Source organism: Equus quagga, chromosome 11 (assembly GCF_021613505.1).
Source record: "Equus quagga isolate Etosha38 chromosome 11, UCLA_HA_Equagga_1.0, whole genome shotgun sequence".
NCBI lineage: Eukaryota > Metazoa > Chordata > Mammalia > Perissodactyla > Equidae > Equus > Equus quagga.
Window position 1 is genome coordinate 51,610,759 of NC_060277.1, and position 27,106 is coordinate 51,637,864.

Genomic DNA, 27,106 nt, shown 5'->3' on the forward strand with positions numbered 1-27,106 from the left:
AGCCCTAACCTTAGATTCCACTTCTATCTACCCAGGAATATACTAAAACAAAGCAGACTGTAAGTAGCCTTAAAAATCCTTGAGGCAAACTTTAAGAAATGAATGAACATCTATGACAAAAACAAAAAAGGCAGAGGATAAAGCTTTTTGGAAAGTCACCAAAGGTACAAAAGCCTATCATTACTAAAATGATGTCCCAAGTCACAGCAGAGAAATGTATAAGAAATGCTGCTAATTGGACAGAATTAAATTAAAAGTTAATATGTTTTACTGGTTGATATGATTACAGCATGAATAAGCTTTAAGATACAAGTAAGAAGTCCACATTGGTGGAAAAGACATCTGACTTAATGAACCACATCTTCAGACACTGCCTAAGGGCCACCTCATTGGTGATGTAAGCAAACAAGACAGCCTAGGAGGGAATCAGCAACGACAAATCCTAGATCAGAGATGCAACATAACAGAGCCCTAGAAGAAGGGACCAATGCAAAGAGTAAGTGAAACTATGGCAGTCAAATAGTTAATTTACAATGGATTTTCTACAATTAAAATAGAAAGAAAAAAGTCCATGGTGCCTACTAAGTTCATCGGTCAGGGGAAGCTGTGGCTGTGGAAGGATAAGCAGTGACACCATGAGATGATACCCAGCTGCAAGATACATGGAGGCACTCAAAGAATGTCAATACAATGTCAATATGACAGCACTCCTGCTGACGAAGGTTCTGTACAGCAAAATGCGATCAAAAGTCAGAAGGTGGTAGTTAGGTGTATGGGGGCATATGAACACAACTTGTTTTCATTGTCTTATTTTCAATTGAAAAACTGCCTCATTTTTCTCTGAATATAAGCTCGCATTATATCAGAAGAGTGGAAAAACTGGGATATTGCCCCTTCCTCAAGGAGAAGAGCAACAAGAAATATTTATTAAGCACTTATATGACTCTAAATATTATGCCAAGCACTTTATCTGCATTTACTCATTGAAAATTCCCAACAGCTCCATGACGGAGTCATATTTATTATCTCCATTTTATAGATGTGGAACTTGAAGTTAGTTAACTTGTCTAAGGTCACTACTAGTAAATAAAAGTTTTATGACTCTAACTTATGCTATTAATCTCTGTGATAAAAACATTGAAAAGTTAAATAAAATATTTTTTAAATCTTAGCCATATCAGATAAGCTGAAATAAGACAGCATATGGCAAATTGAAAAGTGAATTATGTAGACAATAATCGCTAGAGAAATTCAGAAGAGGTGCCCATTTCAGGATCAAATTGATAAGAAAGAATTTATGAATGAAGTGAGGTTTGAGCCATCTTTTGAAAAGTCAGTAGAATTTGAACGAGAAGACAGTATTTATGTGGGCAGGGTATGCCAGTCAATGATCTCCTAGATGTTATTTACTTTGGGGGATCTCTGTACCCAGGAAAAAAAGCACATGCTCTAATACATCAAAATTGTGCATGCAAGTTAAATTGTATACCTTATGACCTTTGACTTGCAGAAGAAACTCAAGTATTTAACAAACCATACAAGAATCCTCATTACCTGCCCTTCTCCATCACAGTAGGCTCATTCCCTGCTAAGCTCCACTCCTTCTCAGCCAAATCCCCAAACTTGTAGCAGTTCCAGGATCTCCAGGCATCCTCCTGTCTCTGCCTCTGCTCAGCACCTTGCATACCATTAGCACCCTCCCACAAGTTATCTGTCAGGTGGCCATCTTAAATCTTACCCATCTTCCCAGGTTAGTTCCAGGCACCGCAGAGCCTCAAGAATGAAAAACAGCGATCAACCGAGATGGGGAAATAAGACCAGAAGAAAACAGTGGCAAAGCAGGGAACAAAGAAAACATAAACATTTTATATCTTATTGTAAATAGAACAAGAACTGGCAGCTATAAAAAGGAACAATCAAGAGAATAAGAACTCACAGAAACTAAAAATATTTCAGCAAGAATAAAAATATTCCATAGAATGGCTAGAAGAAAAAGTTGAGGAAATCTCCCAGGAAAACCAAAAATAAAAAAAATAAAAGGTATAAGAAAAAAGATAAGAAATTCGGAGGATCAGACCAAGAAGTGTTGTAGAAAAAAGGAACAGAGAATATTAGAGGCAGAAATAAAGGAGAAAAACTGTTCAAAAAATTTTTCAGAACTGAAGGATGAAATCTCAGATTCAAAGCCTCAAGAAAAAGAACTTTAAAAGACTCATATTGAGGTACACTATCCTGTAGTTGCAAAATAGTGGGAACAAGAGAGATCCCAAATGCTTCTGGGGGGTATGTGAGGATGGGGAATAGATCACATTCAAGGAATTAAAACGAGAATTACAATGGAATTCTCACTAGCAACACTAGAATCTAGAAGTTAGTAGAAAAATGTCTTAAATTCCATGCAAAAATTATTTCCAACTTGGAAATTATCCTAATTCATCAATAAATTTTAAAGCTGTAATAAAATATATTAAGCCAACAAATATTTTAAAAGTTTACAGCCCACGTACCCTTTCTAAGTGAGCTCATAAAGAATATGCATCAACTAAAGGAAGTTATAAACCAAGAAAAGGAATATATGAGATCCAGGGATGATGAGATCCAGCATAAGAAAGCAGGAAAGGGAATTCTCCAGGATGTGATGAAAAGAAAAGTCGTCCCTGGAGTAAAGCCGAGCAGCAGACACAGGAAGCATCAGTGCAGATGAAGACAGGAAGACGGAAGGCTCCAGAAGCTGTGTCTCAAACAAAGATGGAACTGGTGAGTGACTTCACTTGTTCGGCCATGCTGAGAGGTGGCTGTTCATAGCCCTATCAAAGAGTCTGAAGGTACAATCAATTATAGCTATGTAGAAAACTAAATAAACGGAAAAAAATAACTCTAAGTAATTATCTTTAGAAAAAAATTAAAAGTTGCTCAAAAAGGAAATGGAATTGTATATTACATGTCTCGGTGCTAAAAAAAAATTATAGACTCATAATAATATAAATACATAATACCGATTTTACCAAAAGTTTTGATAAAAACTATGTTTGGAGAGTAGGTAGAGGAGAACAAGCTATATAAGACAAATTTTTACCTTCCATTATACTAAGTGAAGAGACAAAAAAGAAAATAACCTGAGAAATAGCAGTGTAAGCCTTTTATTTAAAACAGAGGTAAATGTCGGCAGAACAGGAGTAAAGGTCTGGCAGTGGTGGTCTCTAAGGGGTGGTCCTGAGGTGTCAGCAGGGCTAGCTGTTTGTCAGTGTAAATATGGAACATCATCTGACTTTTAAAAACAGTGTCACAGGTTTCCACTTCCAGGAAGCGGACTTAACGTTATCTCTAGTCCTCTCACTAAGCACAACAAAAACCCTGGGCCTCATATGTAAACAACCCAGGAAGACTGAAGGTGGACTAGCTATGGACCTAAAGACCAAAGGAAGGACAACGTGGTGAGTTCCCTGGTTTTCTTCTTGCTTCAGATATCCTAGATTTTGAGCTAAAACAGCCAACAACCCAGAAATGCCAATGGGCACATACAAAAACAAAAACACACAACAGCAACACGAGCCTGCTTTCTCTAGCCAAAGCAAAGCAAGGAGACTGCCTAGCAAGATGGGAAGTTCTTAAAACATAACCTCCCAGAAGCAAACACCACAGAAACAACTGCGGCCCGCCCCCACCACGAGCAAAGGCACGGGGGCCTGGGGGGCCGGGACGGCCAGCGCACCGGGCTGCAGGGAGACGCCCCACAGCCACCGGGGCAGCGACACAGACACTCTCAGTCCGGGCGAGGATCGGTGTCGGGAGCCACTGCCCGGTGCGTGGGTGCTGTGGTGCATCGACCTGAGGAATAGCTAATCAGAAAAGGAAAGAAGGACGGAAGCCCGGTCGGAGGGCGCGCTTCTTTGAGGGGCTCACCTGGAGCTCCACTGGTAAGCATGAGTAGAACTAGCCAGACCGAAGAAGGGCATTCTAGGCCGAGAACCGCCTGGTACTAAGGCACAGAGGGCAGGAACAGAAAGTGCTTGAAAAACTACAAACAATTCTGACTGGAGTGAAAAGTGCTTAGGATGGAACGAGAAAAGACGCTAGAGAGGCTAGAGGGGGGCTGGGTGGAGAAGAGCCTCCGGGCTCCGGGGAAGAGCGCGCACTGCGTGCGCATCTGTGAGGAGCCACTGAAGGGTTTTCAGCACATTTTAAAGATCACTCTGACAACGGCGGGGTGGATGGATCAGAGGAGGATCTGGTGCGTCAGGAATCGCACAGGAGGCTACTGCCAGAATCCACACAGGAAGGGATGAGCACGGAGACCACAGCAGGAGGGGGTGCGGGGAGTATATAAGCCATATCTGATACATTCCATAATCTGGGTCAGTTTTACCAAATTTGAGGATCGTGACGAGAGAGAATGGAGAGAGAAAGCAGAGCCACAGTAACTCTAATACCGGGTGCTAGTGTTCACGGGCTACTAACTAGCTTTGGGCCCTTGGGCACATCTCTCTGGGCCTCATTTTTCTCAACTATCAAGTGGAGATAAGAATGGCAACCATGTCTGTCTCTCAGAGTTATTGTATAAATATGTATCTTTGTATAAATATTGTATAAAAATGAGATAATGGATGTGAAAACACTATAAAAATGGTAAACATAGCGTATTATTTCCTGTTGCTGCTGTATCAAACTAACACACACTTAGTGGCTTAAACAACATAAATTTACTCAGTTACAGTTCTGGAGCCCAGATGTCTGGGGTGGGTCTCACCAAGCCAAAATGAAGGTGCTGGCAGGCCTGTGTTTCCTCCGGAGACTTTCGAGAAAACTCGATTTCCTTGCCTTTTCCAACGTGCATTTCTTGGCTCATGGCGCCTTCCTCCATCTTCAATGCCAGCAGCAGAGCATCCTCCATTTCTCTCTGATTTGGACACTGACCCTCCTGCCTTTCTTTTTCCCTTATAAGGACACTTGTGAGTACTGGACCTACGTGCGTGATCCAGGATAGTCTCCTCCTCTCAAAGTCCGCTAATGAGTAACCTTGATTCCCACCTCACCCCATCACCTAACGTAACTTACTCACAAGTTCCAGTGACTAGGATGCGGGCATCTTTCGGGGCCGTTATTCTGCTGACGATATATACAAAAGATTCTAATTGAATGTCTGCTTGGCAGTCAATTGTTTTTTTCAATTTCACAACTAATATGTCCAAGAGTTGTTTTATAGTTTAAAAAACTAAGAAATCTGAAGAGAAAGTTCTCTATGTAACTCACTATTATGTCTCTAAGATTTAGCAATATATGCTAAATACCTAAAGGCTCAATGACAACTATAGATTTTGATATTTAAGTTAATATAATTATTATGATCTCTTCAAAACACTAAGAATTTAAGACAAAGATATGATTACAAAATCTAAATAGAATCATAAGCATTCTGGTGTTAAACTTCTATGATAGTATCCTGGCCTGTAAAGAAAAGCACAATGCTACGATTAGCTCGTGATGTTTCTAATCATAGAAACAAACACATTTTCAGGTCTGGAAACATAGGAAAGGTCAGGCTGTCAGTCAAACAAAGGGCATTCAGTACCTCAAAGGTAAACACTCCTGACCCCAAGCAAGTACACAGGTGAGTAAGAAAGGTGCCATATGGGGCCTGCAAGTGGAGGACGGCTCAACCCAGGTTCTGTCCAGACTGTTCCACAGGACCCCGGGGGCAGGCCTAGTGCAGACCCCTATAAGCCGTCTGGCTTCAAGACACGTACCTTCTGTATCTGTCAAATCTTTCACCAGGGTATCTCATTTCAACCCCCTATGTCTTGAATACATACAGCCCTGACATAACTGATATTCACAATCATGACCTCAAGATTTTGATAGATATCAAGTTCTTATTGATCATTAAAGAAAAACTAAGTTATGGTCAGAATAATTTTACTACTAAATGTATTGAGGACGTGTTTTTGAAGATTTCTATTTTATTTAAAACCTAGCTATATGTGAACTATAAATACGTGAAATCCCTTTGTCAGAATTTTAAATATTCACACCACACCTTTTCCTATCACACTGCATAAACATAAGTTCACTTTAATGAAGTCAACAGCAGGGCTTAAGTTTTTAAGCAATACAATTTAAACACTTCCAATCTATGGAAACAAGGTTTTTCCAAAAAAGCAAATTTTTTTCTAAACTACGATGTTTTGTTTAAATCAGTCAATAGTATCAATAAAAAATGCACTAATAGGAGCTATCCTATATTTCATGCCAGAATAGATTCTTTCTTGACACTTTATAATCCAAGAAAGCTTTTATAAAAAGACAGAAAAGCATTTATAAAGAACAATCTTTAGTAAATTTTTTCTAATACAGAAGCTTTATTAACATATCTGGAAGATGATGATGGTAGTAATACTGATGATGATGGTGACAACAATGAAAAGATTTTGAATGATTTAGTCTAAGATGCTTTTGCTGGGAAGAAAAAAAGTCCCCAGAGACAATGTCATTAAAACTTATTTATGAATCATCATCCTAATTGTAAATGCAGTGAACAACCTTATGAGTCTACTTTCTCTAAATGCAACAATTACCTCTCCTAGAAAAGATCAAAGTCAATCACTCAATCTTCCACTGCTGAAGAAAGCAAAAAAATACACAAAAAAGATTAAAGAATATTAAGTATTTGAGATATTTATTGATGATTAAGAAATAGATTATATATATCAGATACTACAATAGAAAATGTGATATTTAATTCGATTGACCATGTCCAGTAGAGAAAAATTTTGGTTTCTCAGATAAAAAATTCAGTATCTTCTCATAAATGCCAAAAGCTCAATCATAAGGTTTTCTATAATATTGATCAAATCATACCTGATAGAGAGGGAAAGAACAGACGTACGTGCAATAAATTAAGTTATTAATTCAGTTTTGGCAGGGTTTTGAAAATTCAAGTAAGGCCTATACTGTACAAAAACTTTGACCTTAGATAATGGCGCGGGGCACAAACAGTCAACAGTGATGGATCAAAAGAAACAAGGCCAACAACCTTTTTCCTACAGTAAAATACAGTTAATGAGTTAGCTAGACCTTTAGTCACCTCTGTGATATTTTTAGTAGTCAATTAAAAAGGATTAAAATGTGAAGGCATTTGGAGTTTCCCAAACAAAGGATCAGATAGTGAGGAAGATAGAAAGTAACACAAAAAAGAAACTCCATTATGTCCCAAGAGCCAAACAAAAAAACAATTTCAGGTTACCTCAATGTCACTTGTAAAAAGAAACCCTGAGTCAACCTTTCTAAGCCATGTTACATACATAAGAAAAAAAAAACATAATAAAGCCCTATATTGTGTGTTCCCCAGCCAACTTACTCAATTAACCCTCATGCAGAGGGTCCATCGGGTATTATGCCACTTACAAGAGAAATTCTAAAAGAAGAAAAACATAGTCTTTGATTTCCAGGCATTTGCTAGTCAATGTCAGAAAAAGAACAAATTCAATACAATACAGTTAACCCATCATGAGGAATTTAACACTCAGAGAAAGTTATAGATTGGAAAACCATAAATGTTAGTGTTTTTCTGAAAAATATTGAGACTTTGAGCAGTAAGAAGTAAATGTAGGCAAGGAAAACAAAAGATGATAGAGTCCAAGGCTACTGATTAAGAACAGGGAAGGTACCTCAAAGGAGAGAAGCACAAGCCTGAAGCAGAGGTGTCTACGGAGAGATGGATGCTGTAGCAATCAGAGGCCAGAGGGGGGGACACGAACACAGGGGAGAGCTGCAGACGACTGCAAAAGAAGGCCCGACTAGAGACTCTGAGCCACAAGGCTAAGGGACAGCAACAGGCACTATTCAATGGGAATGTTCACCAAAATTACTGACATACTATTTCATGAATAGAAGAGATTTATTACTTACCCGATTTATATGGTTGTTCCTTAAAATAATCTGTAGTAGGAATTTCTCAAATTCTTCCAACTTCTTGGAACACTTTTTCAGAATATGAATAGATAAGTTACAATCACTGATCAGTCTAGCTAAAGTGTCAACAGCTTCTGTCCAAAAGCTTGAAAAAGGAAATTTGGGTTTACGGTAAAAAGTGATCAGGCCATCCAGCAACTGGAAAACAGAATCCGATACCGCGGAATAGTCGTTTTCAAAGAGGCTCAAGTCTGTTTTCAGACTCCCTGATTCTGTCAAGTTCTTCAGTTCAAGCAAATGCTGCAAGAACTGCATGTGAGAAGACAGAGGATTTTCCGGAGTAGCACCGTGTCTTTTCACAATGGGCAGTGGTGGGAAGGGCGTAGGGGTGCAGCTCTCCACAAAATGCTGGGACATCTCCAAAGGTTCAGTTCTCTGCTCATTTGATAAACCACACCCAGAATCTTCCAGCAGACTTAACGTATTTTCAGAACATCTAGGTTCCTGAGCCTGCAACTGGGTGGATGGGTCTCCTAAAATAGAAAGGAATAGAAGTGTGTTATCTTTCTGTGGCTAAAATTTTTTCATATAAAAACTAGTCTTTGATTTTTCTAACTTAAAATGCTAAATGAAGCATGCAAATATGTATTAAACATTTAAAAAACAGTGGTGCAAAAACTGAATAGAGGGAAAACTGTGAAAGAAATTGCTTAGGCTGACTGTAGAAATGCTCTTTATCTTCACTGGGAGAAAGCAAGGGTGACTCATCAATGCACTGTCGGTCACTCTCTCTCCTTCCACTAGACGCCATGCTTGAAAGATACAGAGGAGAAACCACAAGACCTCAAGGAGGTCACGATCTGCTACAGACTCCAACAGGTAACTACAAAGCAATAAGGTGCATCTAGAGATAGAGATTTGCTCAGGGCACTATGAAAATAGGAGTACCACTGAACAGCCTGCCTGGTTAGATCAGTGCCTCCTGGAAGAGGTGATGGTGGAACTAATGTATAGAGCGTAAGAGGGAGTTCACAGTTAAAAGTCAGGGGAATGGAGTAAGAGAGAATCCCATATACCAGAGGGGTAATTGCAAAAGCACATACCTACGAAGGAAGAGAAAAGCAGTGTGCATGTAAGGACCCACAAGTAGTTTGAAATTCCTTTTACAGAAAATATAAGTCAAGACATTAAGATGGAGAAATATGTAGAAGCCAGGTCATAAAAGATCTTAAGAGACATATTAAGGACCTTAGAACTTATAGGTTGAGTGTAGAGTGACTATAATTCAAGCTTGAATAATGTAAAACTCCTTTGGAAAAATTATATGCACACCCACACATATACCTGATATACAAAAATAAACAAACAATTTATATATGTATGTGGACTTATTTATAATTATTCAAGTATATCTATCTGTATATATATCTCATAGATCCTTGAAACTATATCTATAACCACTAGAATCTTCTGATATTGCCTTAGAAATACTTGCAGTTAAGGCTTAACCTTAGGTTTAACCTAACTTGAGGTCATTCTCTGAGAGAGATGCCATCATAAACGCAGATAAGGTGGTGGTGGTTTGTAAAATGATGATCAGTAAAAAGTACAAACAAAATTGAAAAAGTCTCATTGAACATTCTAAGCACATGCATATATCTGTGAACCCAAGTTTGAGAAATACCTCTGTCAGCAATGGGAGCAGGAATGAGGCACTAAACGGTGTGATGCAGGAAAGTGAAATGTCTTATATTCATTCACAGATCACTCTGGCTATATGAAGGGCAAGTTGAAGAGGACACAGGGAGACATGAAAAGATCAGTTAAAACACACCTTTATTAGTCCTAATATCAAGTGATAAGAGAAATGAGCCAAGCAGTTGCAGTGGAAGGGAAATGAAAGGACTGACCAGGGAAATACAAAACATCCAAATATAATCTGGAGGCCGGGTGACTGACTAGATGTGGGCAATGAAGTAGAAGTAGGAAAAAATGCACCCCATCGTTCTGACTTAGGTGAGTGGGAAGATGATGGTGCTACCAACTGAAATGGTAACAATACGGACAGAAGAACTGGCTTAGGAGAAACGATGACAAGTTCAGTTTTGGTCATGTAAACCATGAAGCAACTGAAGGAAATCCAGGCAAAGATATTCTCCTGGAAATTGGCCACCAGAGCCTAAGTTGGAGGGAAAGGTCTCAAGTGAAAATACATTTAGGAGTCATCAATGTGTAGGTAGTATCTGAAATAAAGGAATGGTTATAGTCACTGGGGATAGTATGAACAGTGCCTAGACCAGACGGTCAGAGAGGGACCCTGAGGAGTATCAATATTTGAGGGCTGAGTAGAGAAAAAAAAATCACTGAGGAGACAGAGAAGGAATAATTAAACAGGAACAAGAAGAATAAAAATGATCGTGTCATGAAAGTCAAGGAAACAGTTCCAAGGAGAATTACATGCAGTAGTCCAATAAGATAAAAAGCTGAAAAAAATATGTTCGAATTACCAGTTAGAAAATCACTAGTGATCGTACACATAGCAGCTGTAGTCATTCAGGGCAGTGGACAGAGGCCAGAGTGAATGGACTGAAAAGCGAATTGGCACAAAGTTAGTGAAGAACGGCCAATGCTTCTGAGGTCTTGATCAGGAGAATATAAAGTGGAGAGTTACTGCAGGCAAAAGTGGCATGACTGGGCCAGCTCCGTGGCCAAGTGGTTAAGTTTGTGGGCTCAGCTGCAGCGACCCAGGGTTTGGATCCTGGGCGTGGACATGGCACCGCTCGTCAGGCCACGTTGAGGCGGCGACCCACATCCCACAACCAGAAGGACCTGCAACTAAGATATACAACTGTGTACGGGGGGGCTTTGGGGAGATACAGCAGGAAAAAAAAAAAAAAAGATTGGCAACAGTTGTTAGCCCAGGTGCCAATCTTTAAAAACAAAAAAAGTGGCATGACAAATTGGGAGAACCTTGACCAATTACAGAGTAAGAAGAAAAAAGCAATAGAAAAGCAAAAATTGGAGATATGAGAAAAAATAAAAATGCCTGGTGGGGCATGGTCCTAGAGAAGGTAGGAGGAGATGGAGCCAAGGACCCCAGTGATAGGTTGTGCTTAGTGATATGGAAGCAATTTTTTTCTGCTCTGAGGCTGAAGGAAACAGAATGAGAATGCAAAGGATGGGAAAAAATACCCCTGCGCATGTGAAGTTAAAGGAGAGCTCACCTAACACTCACATTTTTTCAGAGTTGGAGACAGGGGCACACTAGTTGAACAGGGCACAGGAAGAAGGACAAAAGGGACATCTTCTACCCTCCCCGCCATACATTTGGAAATCTAATTTGTTGCTCTTTTGTCCTTCAGTAAAATTAGAAGCTGGTAAGGCGAAATCAGTGGATGGAGCTTTAACTTATAGTTCATTCACTTAACAAGTGCCTACTAAAACCACTACAAGTGGGCAAATTTGTGCTTGCTCATTATCACTGCAATATCTGCCCTCCACGTTAGGGAGATAACGCAATAAGGTGGAAAACGTGGTGGTAGCCAGAACAGTGAACTACCAGCAGAGTGTTTAACTGCACGTGGCTATTTCTATACTAAAACAGGCAGACAGCCTGCTAGTTTTAAGCCAACAGTTTCTTTTTCTTATGAGCAAGGATAAATATCCAAAATGACTTATTCTCAAGACATCCGTCTCACCATTCACAAAAGTAAAGGGGGGGACTACGGTAATTATTCAGATAGATTATATTTTTCTTTCATGCAATTCAAAATGGTTCTCCACTAAGAAAGTGAACACAAGTTTAAATATCTCAGTAACCTGCTCAATTTGCCATCAAAGAAAGCTGAACTTCATGGGTGTTCAGCTTTTCTTATGAGTCTTCAGGGAAGACTCATAAAACAAATTCTACCAACAACCAAATTGGGAACCAAAACGCTGCTTTCTGATTTCAGCTTTTCACTCCTCACTGGTGTGCCTTTTGGGAAGTCACAGCCACTCCAGATCACCTCCTTCATTGCTGACAGGCACAAATGTGAAGGGAGGCGTCCTACCCATGCACGCGCTCCAGTATAGGAAGACATAAAACCGACCAGCATTCTTTCTGGCTGCTTTGTTTATGTACCCTTGGAAGAGAGTGATGAGGGCATATGTTGGAGATGCCCATGTGGAAAACCACACAGAGAGGAAACTCCTCTGTGCCCTAAAAGAATGCATAAACCCCACAGCAGAGGACCACCCTGACACTTTACACAGCATGACTTACAGTGTTAAAGTCACTCTATCAGACTGAATAGAAGAGTCTTATAGCCGTATTTCACTTTACAAAATAGTTTCATCAAAAAATGCAAGTGTTGTTCCCCAGAACTCTGGAAGATACGTTATGATCCCTAATTTACCATTCAGGAAATGTAGGCTCAACTTGATTAAGAGGCCCAGGAAAAGTCACATAGTGAGCAAGTGAAACCAGTTCTTCAGGTCTATGTCCAGTCGGCATCCGACCACAGCAAGAGGCCTGTGTGCGTCCATACCAGCTTCTGCACATTTCCACAATAGTATTTATTCACTACACTATCCACTTGTTCATGAGCTCCTGAATGGCAGAAGTCCTGTCTCTTGTCATCCTTGTGGTTGTCTCACTGAATAATAGCATCCATAGAAGACTCCTTATCAAGAGAAATGCTTAGTGCTAAAACTTGCTGCTGGCTGAGACAGGTCTTCTCTCATCCTTTAATATTCATAATGAGCCAGGATCAACTCCTTGGCAGCTTACACCAAACCACAACAATTGTATAGATAGTAAGAGAGATCAGATGGATAGAACAGATAGATCGACAGACACAAAGAAAGAACACAGTTATTGCAATAATCACTTAAAATGCCTCGGAATATTTGCCAATAAAAAGCCAATAATATGCTTTTTATAGCATCTACTAACTCTTTAAAAAATAACCAATTCATTTCCTCTCCTATTTATCCTCAATGATGAAAACTTTGAAGATTACAAACAGCATTTTCATTTGAAACCAACACTTTCATACAGGAAACCACTCACTGACTAATAAAGTAATTAATAGTGGGCAAGTGTCAGTATTGTGTATTTCCTTAGAAGATGGAAAAGAGAAATAAGGAGCTGTTTACTTCTAGAGAGGAGTAAACATTTTCAGTGATAATGAATATTAACAATCTCTGAAAGTCATAAATAAGATATTTATTCACAAAAACAAGATTTTTAAAAATCCATCCTTATTTGAGTAATATCACATAGCCTGGAAAGATAAAGTAACATACCCCTGTCACTTTAAATGACTCTTACATAACTACAGTCAGATTCTACTCATTTGCTTGGATGACTTTTCTCTACATCAGTCTCAAAGCATGGCTAACAAAGCATCATGCCCAAAGGAGACAAGAGAAAATGAAGCCATGCTGTTGCAACTTTCTGAATTCCTGTTTTTCCAGGAGGGACTAAAATCAAACACAAGTCAAATGATGCTTCTGTCTCAATTTTTCACTAGGCTAAAGAAATTGAGGACTGTAATTTCTCTCCAAGTCACCAGATCTGATCTAACTAACATGTTTGTTGTTAGATTTAAAAGACATAATAAACTACACACACACACCCTGATCAAGCACAGTCTAGCACATATTAAATTCTCAGTAAATATTATCTATTGTTATTAAATGATTATAGATACCAGGAATCTAAATTATACTAAAGTATGAAATCACATAAAAAAGTACATGAAATAAGACATCAACTAAAACTACAGATTCTCTCTAAAATATCCTATAGTCCCTCTCATACATTGGATCCCACAGACTTCGAATTCCACTTTACTGAGCCCTCAACTCTTCCATTTTCTTTCAGATGTTAAGTCCCAACTTAACCCCTCTTACCATTTTAGAGATGATCTCAAACATACTCAACAAAACAGACCCGGTGCCCTCCTGCCACACATTCTGCCCAAGAAATGCCCACCCTCGAATCAACAGTGAACATATTTTCCACTGCCCCCCAAAATATTTGCATCCACATCGATTCTTAGTGCCTTTTGTCATCCATTTTGCCAGTCCCTACCTCATGTACAAAATTAGACCTATAGAACCAACTGTCTAAAAGGCATCTTTCTCTGTACACCCTGAAAGTCCCATGAACCTTATGTTTATAAAACTGATCAAATCATCTTCATGCACTGCACACATAAACGTACAATTCACGTTTGGCCTGCATATTATCATCTCGCCTGATAGCAGGACTATTCCTCCAGTCACCCGGCCCAGGGTGAGGGACCATCCTTGGCTCCTTTGTCTCTTCTATCTGCCACATAAAGTGAAGTGCCATGTTATGCTCATTCTACCTTCTGCACCTGTTTAGTTAGGACTCTCCAGAGAAACAGAACCAATAGGACATATATATAGAGAGAGAAAGAAAGTGATTTATTACAGTCATGTGACACATAATGATATTTCAGTCAACAATGAACCACATATACAATGGTGGCCCCATACAATTAGTATCATATAGCCTAGGTGCGTGGTAGGCTATGACATCCGGGTTTGTGTGAGTACACTCTGTGATGTTTGCACAATGACGAAATCACCTAAGGACATATTTTTCAGAACACGTCCCCTTCATTAAGTGACACATGATTGTATAAGGAATTGGCTCATGCAATTACGGAGGCTGAGAAGTCCCAAGAGTTGGAGTCAGCAGGCTCGGGACCTAGGAGAACCAATGGTATAGTTCTAGTCGAACTACAAAGGCCTGAGAACCGGGAGAGCAGACAGTGTAAGTTCCGGTCTGAAGGCCCACAGGCTCAAGCTCCAAGAACGGCCGATGTCTCCGTTTCAGTCCAAAGGCAGGAAAACACCAATGTCCCAGATCAAAAGCAGTCAGGCAGAAGGAATTCACTCTAACTTGGCCTTTCTGTTTTATCTGGGAGTTCAACTGATTGGATGAGGCCCACCCACATTAGGAAGGGCAATCTGCTTACTCAGTCTATTCAAATGTTAATCTCATCCAAAAACACCCTTACAGACACATCCAGAATAATATTTGACTAAATATCTGGGCACCAGATGGCCCAGTCGACACACAAAATTAACCATCACAACACATGTTTGAACCTGTTCTTCCCCAGTCCCTTCCGACACTTTAGTTCATAGCATCACCATCACTTGCAATGATTTCTGCCATACCCTCACCCAACCTATGTCCCCGCCTCTAGTTCTGTCCTCTTCTAGGCCACATTCTGAACTGGCTGGGGAGTCATCCTGCTAAAATACAGCCACACCTCGCTTTATTGTGTTTTGCTTTATTGTGCTTTGCCAATATTCCATTTTTTTACAAGACCCTCCACTGGCAAAAAGATGATGACTTGCTGAAGACTCAGATGATGGTTAGCATTTTTTAGCAATAAAGTATTTTTTAACTAAGGTATGTACATTGTATTTTAGAAATAATTGTATACTTAATAGACTACAGTATAGTGTAAACATAACTTTTATATGCCCTGGAAAACCAAAAAATTCGTTTGACTTGCTTTATTGCAATATTCACTTTTTTGCATGGTCTGGAACAGAACTGGCAATATTACTGAGGTATGCCTGTACTAGTTTGATCACAGGATTACTGTCCTTATAACCTTCCAAAGGGTTCTCTTACCTTACAAGATGGAGTCCTCCGAGATCCTCAGCTTGGCACACAAAGCCTCTCGCTGTGTAGCCCCTGCCTACTGTCCCAGACTTACCTCCATCCTCACTCTTACTTACATACAAGCAATAGTAAACTCTTACAGTTTACCAAAACATTCCAGGCTAATTCACACAATTATGCATCTGCACAAGTTGCTCCCACTGTCTGGTGTGTTCCTATACTAATACCCAGAGATGGACGAATTCTTCAAATCCTGCTTCAAATCCTTTGTGAAACCTTCCCTGCTCTGCTCAGAGCAGAAGAAATCACTCCCTGTCTGGGCTATCTTGTACCTTGCACACACTTCTATTACTGAACTCATCAACCTGTTTTGAATGCATGGGTGACTCCCTATTGGAAGGCAGAGATTTTGAGGGCAAACACAGAGTTTTTGAGTATTTCTGTTCCCTGATGCCTATCCTACAAAGTTGGCGGTTTGAATACTTGTTGAATATTTATATACACAAAAAGTGAAATCAAATAGCATTTCTTCAAATGCACTGAAATGTCATCACAGGCATATATAATTTATTATGACCAACTACGATTTCTTAGCATTAATAATAATCACTCACATGTACCAATGCACTGAACAATCTAAAAGTAATGTTTCCGCCACCTGGTGGTCAAACAGGAAATGCTATTTTAAAGTACTTCACAATTTATCTGAAATGAGTGTCTCACTGTAAAGCAATAGTCTTCTGTCTCTGGAAGGATGTATTTCAGCAATTGCAGAGCATATTTGAGAAATGTTGACAAATTAAAGGTTGCAGTTTTGTTCAATCCCACTCTAGCAGCCTGCAGCACAATTCTTTCAATATACCAAGAGAGACAACGTCAAATGCCATCAAATTATAAGTAAACGGAAGGATTTGTCTTAGCTGAATCGTCTTCACTGCATGAAGTTTACATAACAAAACAGTGTATTTGTGTGTCAGCTTGGTCCAGGACTATCTGACAGTGTATTTGTGTATCTTTGTGTGCCAGCATGGTTCAGGACTATCTGACAGCATATTTGTGTATCTTTGTGTGCTAGCGTGGTTCAGGACTATCTGACAGTGTCTTGTGTGCCAGCTTGGTTCAGGACCATCTGACGTCATATTTGTGTGTCTTTGTGTGTCAGCTCAGTTCAGGACTATCTGACAGTGTCTTTGTGTGCCAGCCTGGTTCAGGACTATCTGACATCGTATTTGTGTGTCTTTGTGTGCCAGCCTGGTTCAGGACTATCTGACATCGCATTTGTGTGTCTTTGTGTGCCAGCCTGGTTCAGGACCATCTGACAGCGTATCTGTGCGTCTCTGTGTGCCAGCCTGGTTCAGGACTATTTGACAGTGCAGTTCCTCCCTTGAGAGGCGATAAAACTCTGCACTTTCCTGGTTTTCCCCATCTCTCTCTCCCAAGCCATCCTCCAGTTGCCAATTTAAACCTTCCTCATCATTGTGCCTTTGGCTCTCTCCTCCTGTTGGAAACTCCTGGATGCGCCCACCTTTCCTACAGCCTCAAAGAATTCCTTAGGCAGATGATTCTCAAATTGCTATATCCATCCCACCTCCTCTCCCAAGCTCAGGTCTTAGGTGTCCGAACAGGACTTGATCTGAGCACTTTAAACCTCATATGTCCAAAGAAATCACATCCTTCACTTACATTGGTCCAACTTCCTGACAACGGTGCTACCACCCTCTGTCTCCAACATTTGAAACCCGAAAGTCAACACTGACTTCTTCTTTGACCCCCACATGCATTCCACTGACAAATAACATTGGTCCTGTCTCACTCTTCTGTTCCCCAGATTCACTAAGTTTGCTCCCGTTTTAGGACCTTTGTATTAAATGTTCCCTCTGCCTGGGATGCTCTCCCCACCAACTCCAGTTTTCTCAAGGCTGGTTCCTAACTATCATTCAAGTGTCTGTTTAAATGTCACTTCTTCAGAGAGGCCTTCCCTGGCCACCCCACCTAAAGAAGCCACCAGATCAGTCTCTGTCGCACCTTCCTGTTTTAGTTCTCTGAATCTCACTTGTCACCACCAGGTCATTTCCTGCTGGTGTCATCTGTCTCACCCACAAGAACGTGCAGTTGATGACGGTCGGGAACCACCTGGTTTACCGCCATATCCCAGAGCCTGGAACATTGGATAAGAGCTCAATAACATTTACTCAATAAATAAGAAACTTTTTTATATTGCCTCTTTTTTTCCATGCCTAAATAACTGCATGTAAGACCTGAACTATGACACTGATGTTCCTCTCTCCAATCTCGTCCTCTTCCAAACAACCGCAGGCATGGCTGCCCATGCACTCTGACTAAATAACCTCACTCCCCAGATCACCCACAGGAATCACTTTCAGAAAGCATAACGCTTGGGAAATGCATAGCACACACTCAATCAATGTTAGTTTCCCTTCTATTTTCCTGATGGAAAATCTCCAAAGGCTCCTTGCTGCCTCCAGAATAAACCATGTTTTCCACTGGCTGTCACAGTCCTTCTTAATAGGCTCCAACCGAGTTGTTCATCTTATTTTCCACAACACCCCTTCAGCTCTGTATGCCACAGTCAAATTAAACCATTTGCCAGTAGATTCCTAGTCTGTACTTTACACCGTTCTCTCTTGCCTGCAATACCCTGCTAACCAAAGCTTTCTAAATCCTACCATCCTTCAAGGTGAGCAACTTCCTCCCCACAGACTTTTAAAAGTTCTGTTCTCTAGGGCAAAATAATCACTCTTCAGAACATCAGTATCTTTCTCTGGACCACAGAGTCTCATTGGGCATAATCAGGGGTGTGATCTTGCTCCCAAAAGAGTGTGTGATCCTGTGGGCAGGGCTTAGATCTTACCTCTCTTTGTAGCCTCCATATTGTTTGTACTCGATAGCTACTGAGTAGAAACGGGCTGAATAAATGAGTAAAAGAATCTACCTAAATTCATAATTTCATATCCTAACCAAAGGAAGTATCAGGTTGAGAAAAGGTGGACACACACTCTGGCGCCAACATCACAGCCTACAGAATGACATCAAACCTATGAAAACATTCCCCTCCACCAGGTGAACGAGTGACCTCACCTACGTACCTTCCACTCATCAGTGTGTGGATGTGGTGAACACCATGTGGAAGTGGTAAAAACAATAAAATTACTGAAGTCAGCATACACCACATTTCTTGGCCTCCTGATACTGTGAATGCCAAACCACACAGCTCTCTACAATCCAGCTCAGACCACCTTTCTTGCTGAGATCCCACAGATCTCTGGTCTCTCCTTGACCAAGCCTCCTTCCAAAAGAATCTGTCTGAATCTGTTTTCCACTAAGCCACTGAAGCCACTGCTTTGACTTCAGCTCTTGACCACAGGGTTCCAACTGATCACATCTATATGCTGGGATGTTAGCATTAAACTGGTCCCCAAGCCTCCCCTGCCAGACAACTGAGGCTGACATTCACTTTCACCGATGTGTCCACTTCATTCCCTTTATCAAAAGTCAGAAGAACTGAGATCTTCTACCCAGAGCAGTGTTTGCCCAACTGCATCACCACAGGGAACACACTAAAATTACATACTCCTGGGCACAGGGAATCAGTGTTTCCAGGGGGATCCAGCAACTTGTATTTTAAATAAATATCTGAGGGGGTCTCATAATGGAGCACTGCTTTGCTCTACCCCCACACTCACACACTCAGCCTGCTTCACTTGTTTCTTGCTGGGCTGAGGTCTCCCAGTTATAGGAACTTACACTGAAAGATCATGCACTGGTGGTTTGCAACATCACCCCTACATGAGAGTGACTCTGGGAACTTTTTAAAACTCCAACACCAGACCACACCTCATGCTAAGTATATCAGAATCTCGGGGGTGGAATCCAGGTATCAATATTTTTCAAGGCTCCCCAGGTGATTCCAGTGTGAGAACCACTACCTTAGACATTTATGTTTGTTCTTCTTTCTTTGGATAGCAGAGAAGTGCTGTGCCCCATTCATGCTGTTTCTACTCCCACCTTCAAACCTCCCAGAAATGTCTATTCCCTCTCCACATGTTCATGCTTAATTCTTGTTTAATCTTTGAAAATTCAGCTGGAACTCCACTCTCTTTTCAAGGGTTCACCTTTGCCACTTTATTTTCTATTTTGCAAAAGTAGAGCCTTATATATTCCAGCTCTCTCTTTCCCACCCTATCTAAACCAACATCATGTTCCTTGTGCACCACTGCCTTGGACTCCTACCCAGCACTCTGGCTTCTACTCCCTCTTACATTGTGCACATAGCAGCCAGAGCAAGAAGTTTAAAACTCCTGCCTACTGCTCACCAACAGATTCCCATTGTACTTATAGTCCGACCCAGTGGAACAAGCCCTGCGTAATCTGACCCTGCCATCTCTCCAGCCTCACCTCCTGCCCTCTATTCCTCACTCACTCTGCTCTGCAGCCACTGGTCTGTTTCTGTTCACTGAACACGCAAGCTAGTTCCTGCCTCAGGGACACTCGGATGACCCTGCTTGCTCCTTCAGGAGTCAGCTCAAACACTTCCTTCTCAATGAGGTCTCACTGACCCTCCAATCTAAGCTGGCAGCCCTGCACCACCCCATCCCCCACCCAAGGCACTCTACCACTTCAACCTGGTTTATTTTCTTCACAGCTTTTAACACTCAGATTTGTTCTTGCTTATCCATTTACTTGTTATTGTCTGTCTCCTCCATGAGAATATAGATTATATTTCTGTCTTTTCACCACTGAACCTCCAGAAATCACAGTTTTTATTGAATAAATGAATCAACTAATCAATGAATGAATGACCATGAATAAATATAACCCAAAACAAAACTATATATATCATATGTTTTCTCTTTACATGTGTCTATCTCAGGAGAACTTGCCTTTCAAACCAGACCAAAAACTCATCATGGGCAGCAAGTACACTTTTTCTTCTTTTCCAGCCTTGAAAGTCAAGAACAATACTAAGCAAGTATCATAGATTTAAGTAATTTTTGATTATTTGAGCAATTTTAGAAGATCCTCAGCATTGTACTGAGAAAGATATGTGGGTTTTTTACCTAACCTTCAGTTTCCCATAACCCTCTAACCCATAAACGTTCACCTAAATTGTCTGTTTACTACACCACACCTGAACAAGAACAACAAGAAGTCTCTAATTTTAATTCACCTTCCAATTGTTTCACCTTTCAGTTCCACTCTCTGAATTACATCCATCTTATTAGGAACCTTGCAACTTGTAAATCTACAATTGCAGGCTTTGCCTCCATGAGGCCATTGAATTGCCTGATATGGAGCCAAGCACATTTTTGTCTAACTGATGTACATCTGCTCAGATAAAACAGACAGAGATCTCCATCAGGAAACTGCTACAGGATGACCCACGTTGGAGCTGCATCATTAGGGACAAGGCCTTCCTCTGACTAGAACATTTCTCAAGGCTTATACAGGCTGTGGCTATCGGTTCTGGTTTCAAGATTTTATTTTACTTTTTTACATATGACATATCAAAACCAGTCTGTGAAATCTAGGTTTTGTTAAAAAGCCATCAAAAAATTACTGTGCAAGACCAGAATCAATTTTTTTCCTAAAACCTTACTGACAATCACAGATACTAAAGAAATTGCCTTCTATGAAACAGAGAAAAAGAAAACACGAAATTCAGGTAATCACAGTTATTTTGCTAGTATTATTTAAAATATAATTTTATTTATGCCATAGAAGGCAATACTATCTTCCAATGCCCCCTTCTTATTTATTTCAGAATAAATAAGAGATCAGTCTGTCCCCAGGTAACTGCTAACATATATCTTCAAACAACTCAAGCTTCTCCAAGGAAATAATGTCATAATCCTAAAATACACAAAACATTCATAAAATCCCCTTTAATCTTCAGTTCTGGTGACTAAAGATAAAGTTTGTCCCAAGTGCAGAAAAGTACACTACAGGCTGTAAGATGCACCAGTCATCCCACCAGTGCCTTCCAGAGCCTCAGTGCATTTACCATTGCCCCCCCAGGTGCTAGGAGTCCCCATAAATTCTGTTGACCCAAGTGAGGGACTCTGCTCCAGGACCCTCACTGGCCCTGCAGGGCTCTCATCCTGGAGATCCCCTCTCTCCCTTTCATATGGAGATGTCACTCCAAGAGGAGTCTGACAATGGATCTTGCAGGTACCAAAAAGAAACTTTAAATCTTGGTTCATTAAATACATGTTCCTTTTCCTGCCCAAAATGAGAAATATTCTTTGACATCATCGCCAACTAAATCAGTAAGTAGAATATACATCATCACTGTTATTACTCTTAAATAAAAAGTTCTTTCTTCACCAATTTTCAAAATCTCGGATCCCCCTGAGCACTCTCTTTTTCTTCTCTCCTTGCAGCTAGTCAGTTATTCAATGAACAGCATTATTCTTGTTTGTTTCAAAATGCACCACTTTGGAACCTTTTCACTCCTCCTGCCACCATGTTAGTCCACGCTCTTCTCATTTCAAGCTTAGAACACCACCCTATTCTCCTACCAGGCTTTCCTGCCTTCAGTTTCTTCCCCTCCCCTACGTGCAACACCCTGATGCTGGGTTAACACCAGTCCTAGTCCATGACCATTTGATGTCTCCTCATTATTGAAAAATAAACCCTATACTTCATAAGGACAATCGTACCTTCTGGCCGTGAACATGGGTACACCCGAACTTCAAGATGCTCCTCCCTTCCTGGCTGTGTACACCCCTGATACTGAAGTTCTGTATGTCCTTCAAGGCGCACCCACATGCGGTCTCTTCCCTTAAACATTTCCTAACCACATGCCCACAGTTATCTTTCCACTGATAGTAACGAAACTCATTGCCTGTGGTAGGTGTATGGGTCTTTCAGATATATTCTACTTCTCTCAGTAAAGTTGCTAAAGAACAAATGACCCCTGGTCAGTTGAACAAACAGACATCAACAGTTTCTACCTTGTTTGACCTCTCATCTCATGCAATTCCTCATTCTCAAAATATGCTTTTCACTTGGTTTATATGATATTAACTTAGGATTTTCTTTTAACTAATTAGCCTTTTTTCTCTTTTCCTTTTGCCAACTGCCATGGTTTGAATGTTTGCATCGCCCCAATATTCATATGTTGGTAGGACCTTTGGGAGGTGATTAGGTCATGAGGGTGAAGCCCTCATGAATAGGATCAATGCCCTTACAAAGAGGCCCCAGAGAGATCCCTCGCCTATTTCACATGCGAGGACCCAGGGACAAAGAGCCGCCTATGAACCAGGAGCAAGCCCACACCAAACAAATCTGTCAGTGCCTTGATCTGAGACTTCCCAGCCTCCAAAACTGTGAGAAATAAATTTCTGTTGTTTATAAGCAACTCAGTCTACAGCATTTTTGTTATAGCAGCCTAAACAGATTAAGACACCAACTGTTACTCTCACCATTGTTCTTCATCCTGACTGACACCAGCCTTGTCCGAGCTGCTCCCCTCTCTTACCCAGTTGGCTGCAACACCCCTTAAGTGGTCTCTTCACATCCAGCCTCATCCCTATCCAACCTTTCTTACGCTGAAGCCCAAGAATCTTCTCAATCCCAAATCGTATTGTGTCACTCACCTGCTAAAATTACCTCAACAAGGGTCTTCCAAATATCCAACAGTGTCTCTCAGGGTGGGGGTCTAAGTACTGAGTTTTTCCAAACTCTTCAGGTGATTCTAGTGCGTAACCAAGGTTAGAAACCACTCCTCTAGCCATATTCACCTCCACATCTCTGTTATTTTTTTTTTGTCTAGAACATTCTCCTACCCCTTCCAAACCCATCTACCCTGACTAACTACTATTCAATTTTCAGATTTTAATTTAAATATTCCTCCTCAGGAAGGCTTTCTCTGATTTTCTAGATCAGATCAGACTGCTCTGAAATGGGCTCCCATACGTTAACTACTTCTGCCTTTGACTGTAAGCTCCAGCGAGATGGCACTACACCAGTCTCAGCACTGTATCCCAAGTACGTAGCATGGTGCCAGGCACAAGGAGGGTGCTCAGCAATTTTGGCTAAATGAATGCTATAAAAGCACTGCAAAAAAAAGTGTTATGAAAGCTCAGAGGTGAAAAGATTATTCCATTGTGGAATCAAATAAATTACTCTTTTCTTTAAAAACTCACAAGACTATGTGAAAATACTGGCAATACCCTTAGATGGACAAACAATCCCAAAATAGGAAAATACTGTAATTGGCCAATTTTGAATCTAGGAATTAGACACCTTTCATTTGACCATGAAATAAAGTATTTGAAGGATGACATAACAGCTCATCATACGCCTCAAGTATATGAACTAATTATAGGCTTATTATGAAGAAAAGACTCATTCACATGCTACAGAATGGAGACATACGCATTTCCACAGCTAACATTTATTTTTTTAAGTACGGTCTATCTGCCAGTAAAGCCCCAAATGACAACTCTGTAAGAACATATGGCTATGGCCAAAAGTCATATACTTAATTCCGTAGAGTCTATTCTCTAGTATAAGGAAACAAAGTAAAAACATTCTTAATTCTGAAAAAAGAGGCATAGCCAGAGAGAGTTCAGTAGTCAGTTATTATGCTGTCAATAGTGATTAAAATATACTCTTGTGAGTGGTAAAATGAAGAGCTCAAAGTCAATTCTCTACAGACACCTTATTGTTAACCAAACAGAACTCATTTCCACTGAATTTTACTATTGCGATATTCCTGAAAATAAAGTCCAGCCTCAAGAATTCTGGTCTTCATAGCTTGCAAGGCCAAGTTATACAGCACCACAGCATAGCTTTCGTATTACAGTTCACTCATCCATAACTCAATGTAAAAATTGGTTGTCTAGGAAATTAAATAAACTTGACCAAAAGAGCAGCATAATCTCTTACCATTAAAAAATAAAATTAACACAAATTTTTCAGGGAGAAAATAAACCAAAACTAAGGATATTCTGCCTTGCCAAAATAGATGATTTCACAGAGCTTACATTGTAATCAATTTAATTCCTCAACTGTATGTTGGGTGCTACAATGTAAAGGCACTGGAATAAGGGCTGAGAGGTCTCAAATGGTAGATGAGGCATGGCCTCTGATCATCAAACAACTAAGGAAAAGGCAGGCCAACAATGAACTCTACTATAAGGCAAAAAGGCACCTGCGTCATGCAGAGGTGCAGGTGAAACACTTTAGAACACAAAGGAATTAGTTCAAACTGGGGAAAAGCCAGAAAGATTTCATGTAGTACGAGTATCAAGGATCACAGAGCTTTCATGAGGGAGGTCTTTCATACCAGGGAGGAGCATGAACAAAGGCACAGAGGCAAGGGCACAGGCAATGGCTTGTAGGAGATGTAGCTGGAGCGGAGGGAACACAGAGGCAGGTAGAAAGTAGGATGCGGGGCTGAGAAAAGATTCTGAGTTCACGATGGGAAGGGACTTGAATGTAATCTGTTCCTAGACAATGGAAAACTATCCACTGTTTAAAACATAATCTTAAATGTGTCTTAGGAAAAATTGCAGAGGCAAAAAAGGGTGTCACATGACCGATAGGGGGCTCCTGAAACAGTCAAGGAGAAATGGTATTTTACAGATGAGAGAGAAATCACAGGGCTCATTGTGGAAGGATAAGAACATTGAAAAGAATATGATTGAGACATCAGAACCAGAGAATAGAAATCAAATTAGAACTTTTTATAACAATATAAAGACAGGGTAGAGAATGAAAATCAAGTTCCAATAATGTAACTTCAAAAATAATTAAACAGAATAACAGCTGAATTCTCACAAAATTTCTAAGCAGTTTACTCCCAGGAGAATCAGACCACTAAGCCTGAAACACACTGAGCATCTTCTATGTTTGCTTCTGGACTGGAACCAAGCAAGCCACAATGATGCCAATCATTCAATTTTACTACTGGAAAGAAAAAACTCACACACACTCTTCAACCTTTGTTTTTTTTCTTTCCCATTGGTATAATCTGCTAAAACAGCTAGATCCAGGTCTTTACAAGATGCACTTAAACAACAAAATTCTCAAGTCAAAAAGAAAAAAAAAAAAAACAAATTCTGCTGCTAAGGAATCAACGACAATTCCCATCAGACTATCAAGGCCAAGAAAGAAGGAAACCAGTATTTACTTTTTGTCCATGTGTCAGGAAGCTTGATGCCAAGCATTAAACCTCACACTGCCCATCATTATCCTCCTCTTCATCATCCTCAATTTACAGAAGAGGAAGGTGGTCTCAAGGGAGGTAAGTGACTTGCCTAAAAGAACTTAGGTAGAACTGAGATTCAACCAAGATTCACCTAACTTCAAATTCCCTGCTCTTCCCAATAAGCACTGTACCTCCAGGATTTGTCCTCAGCCAATGCTTCCCTCCATCAGTAATACCTCCTCCTCCTGTGCAGGTTCTTTCTCCATTCACTTTTGCAAATTCATTCTTAAATTAATCAGAGCACCTACTGGGTGCTAGGCCTTGACGTTCACTGTGTGTATATGAGGCATGGTGCACTAGGCACTGCCCTTTTCCTCATTCAGACATTTGTCAGATGGCCACATCACTTTCACTCACTTCAAAGATGCCTTCTGGTAAACATAAAGCCATGACATTCATGCCATAAAATCTGAGTGTCTACTAATTTCCAGTAAACAGAAAATTTTAGTTAGTTGGGGTTGAAAAAGCGTTTACTACAGAACCATCTAAAAGATAATATCCTAATAATTTAAGTAATTTCAATAGCTGAGAATTCTTGGTAAAGTTGTTGACAGTATTAAAATCACAATCCATGAATTAAGTACATGTTGCCACGTTTTTAGTGCAATTTTAACCAAAGCACTGTGTAGTTGTGTGTATATATATATTAAGTACCCTCAATAAATATTTACTTATAAATCATGCAATAGAGAATGTTTCTGCATCAACTGATACAGGGTTTCTCAGAAGTATCCCAAAGTACTGCTGGTACGATTTCATAGCCAGCTGATATGGGAAGTCAACTGTGACATGTAAGTCGAAGTAATGAATGATACTTGCTTCTTTTTACAGAGGCATTTTAACTCATCATGGGCTGCTGAGCATTACTACTAACTGAAGGGCCCTGAACAGGGTAGCAACGTTAGCAATAACATAAGAAGATGCATTTTAAAAGCATACCAACAACTGTTCAATAAGCTGTATACTATAGTAAACAAATAATACCGAAGAAAGAGCAGAAATACAAGTATTCCCTAATTTCAAAAATGATATGCCTTATGATACTGCTTTTGGAGGCTGGAAGAAGCTGTCTACTACTACTATTTAACTATTTATCCTTACAGAACATAAAAAGGAGGTTGGAAAAAATGCCAGTTTTCATTCTATAGCTGCTCGCTATTCACATGAGAAAGCCTGAGATCCCCACGATGAGCCCAACTCTAGCCCAGCCTCGCTACCAGCACATCCAAATGTGCACAGAGACAACGGAATGGCCCTCCCTCAGCTGCCCACAGACCACTCTCCCCTCTCACCGGTGTCACCCA

At 40.4% G+C, this 27,106-nt stretch overlaps 1 protein-coding gene across 4 annotated transcripts in view; it reads right to left on the reverse strand.

Annotated features, from left to right (window-relative positions):
- MEI4 (meiotic double-stranded break formation protein 4) overlaps window positions 1-27,106 on the reverse strand; it is a 232,338-nt gene that overhangs the window by 162,479 nt on the left and 42,753 nt on the right. For all 4 annotated transcript variants that reach the window (XM_046674640.1, XM_046674639.1, XM_046674642.1 and 1 more), the window contains one exon: window positions 7,906-8,441. In XM_046674640.1, coding sequence (XP_046530596.1) covers window positions 7,906-8,441 — 536 coding nt within the window. The remainder of the gene's footprint in view (window positions 1-7,905; window positions 8,442-27,106) is intronic.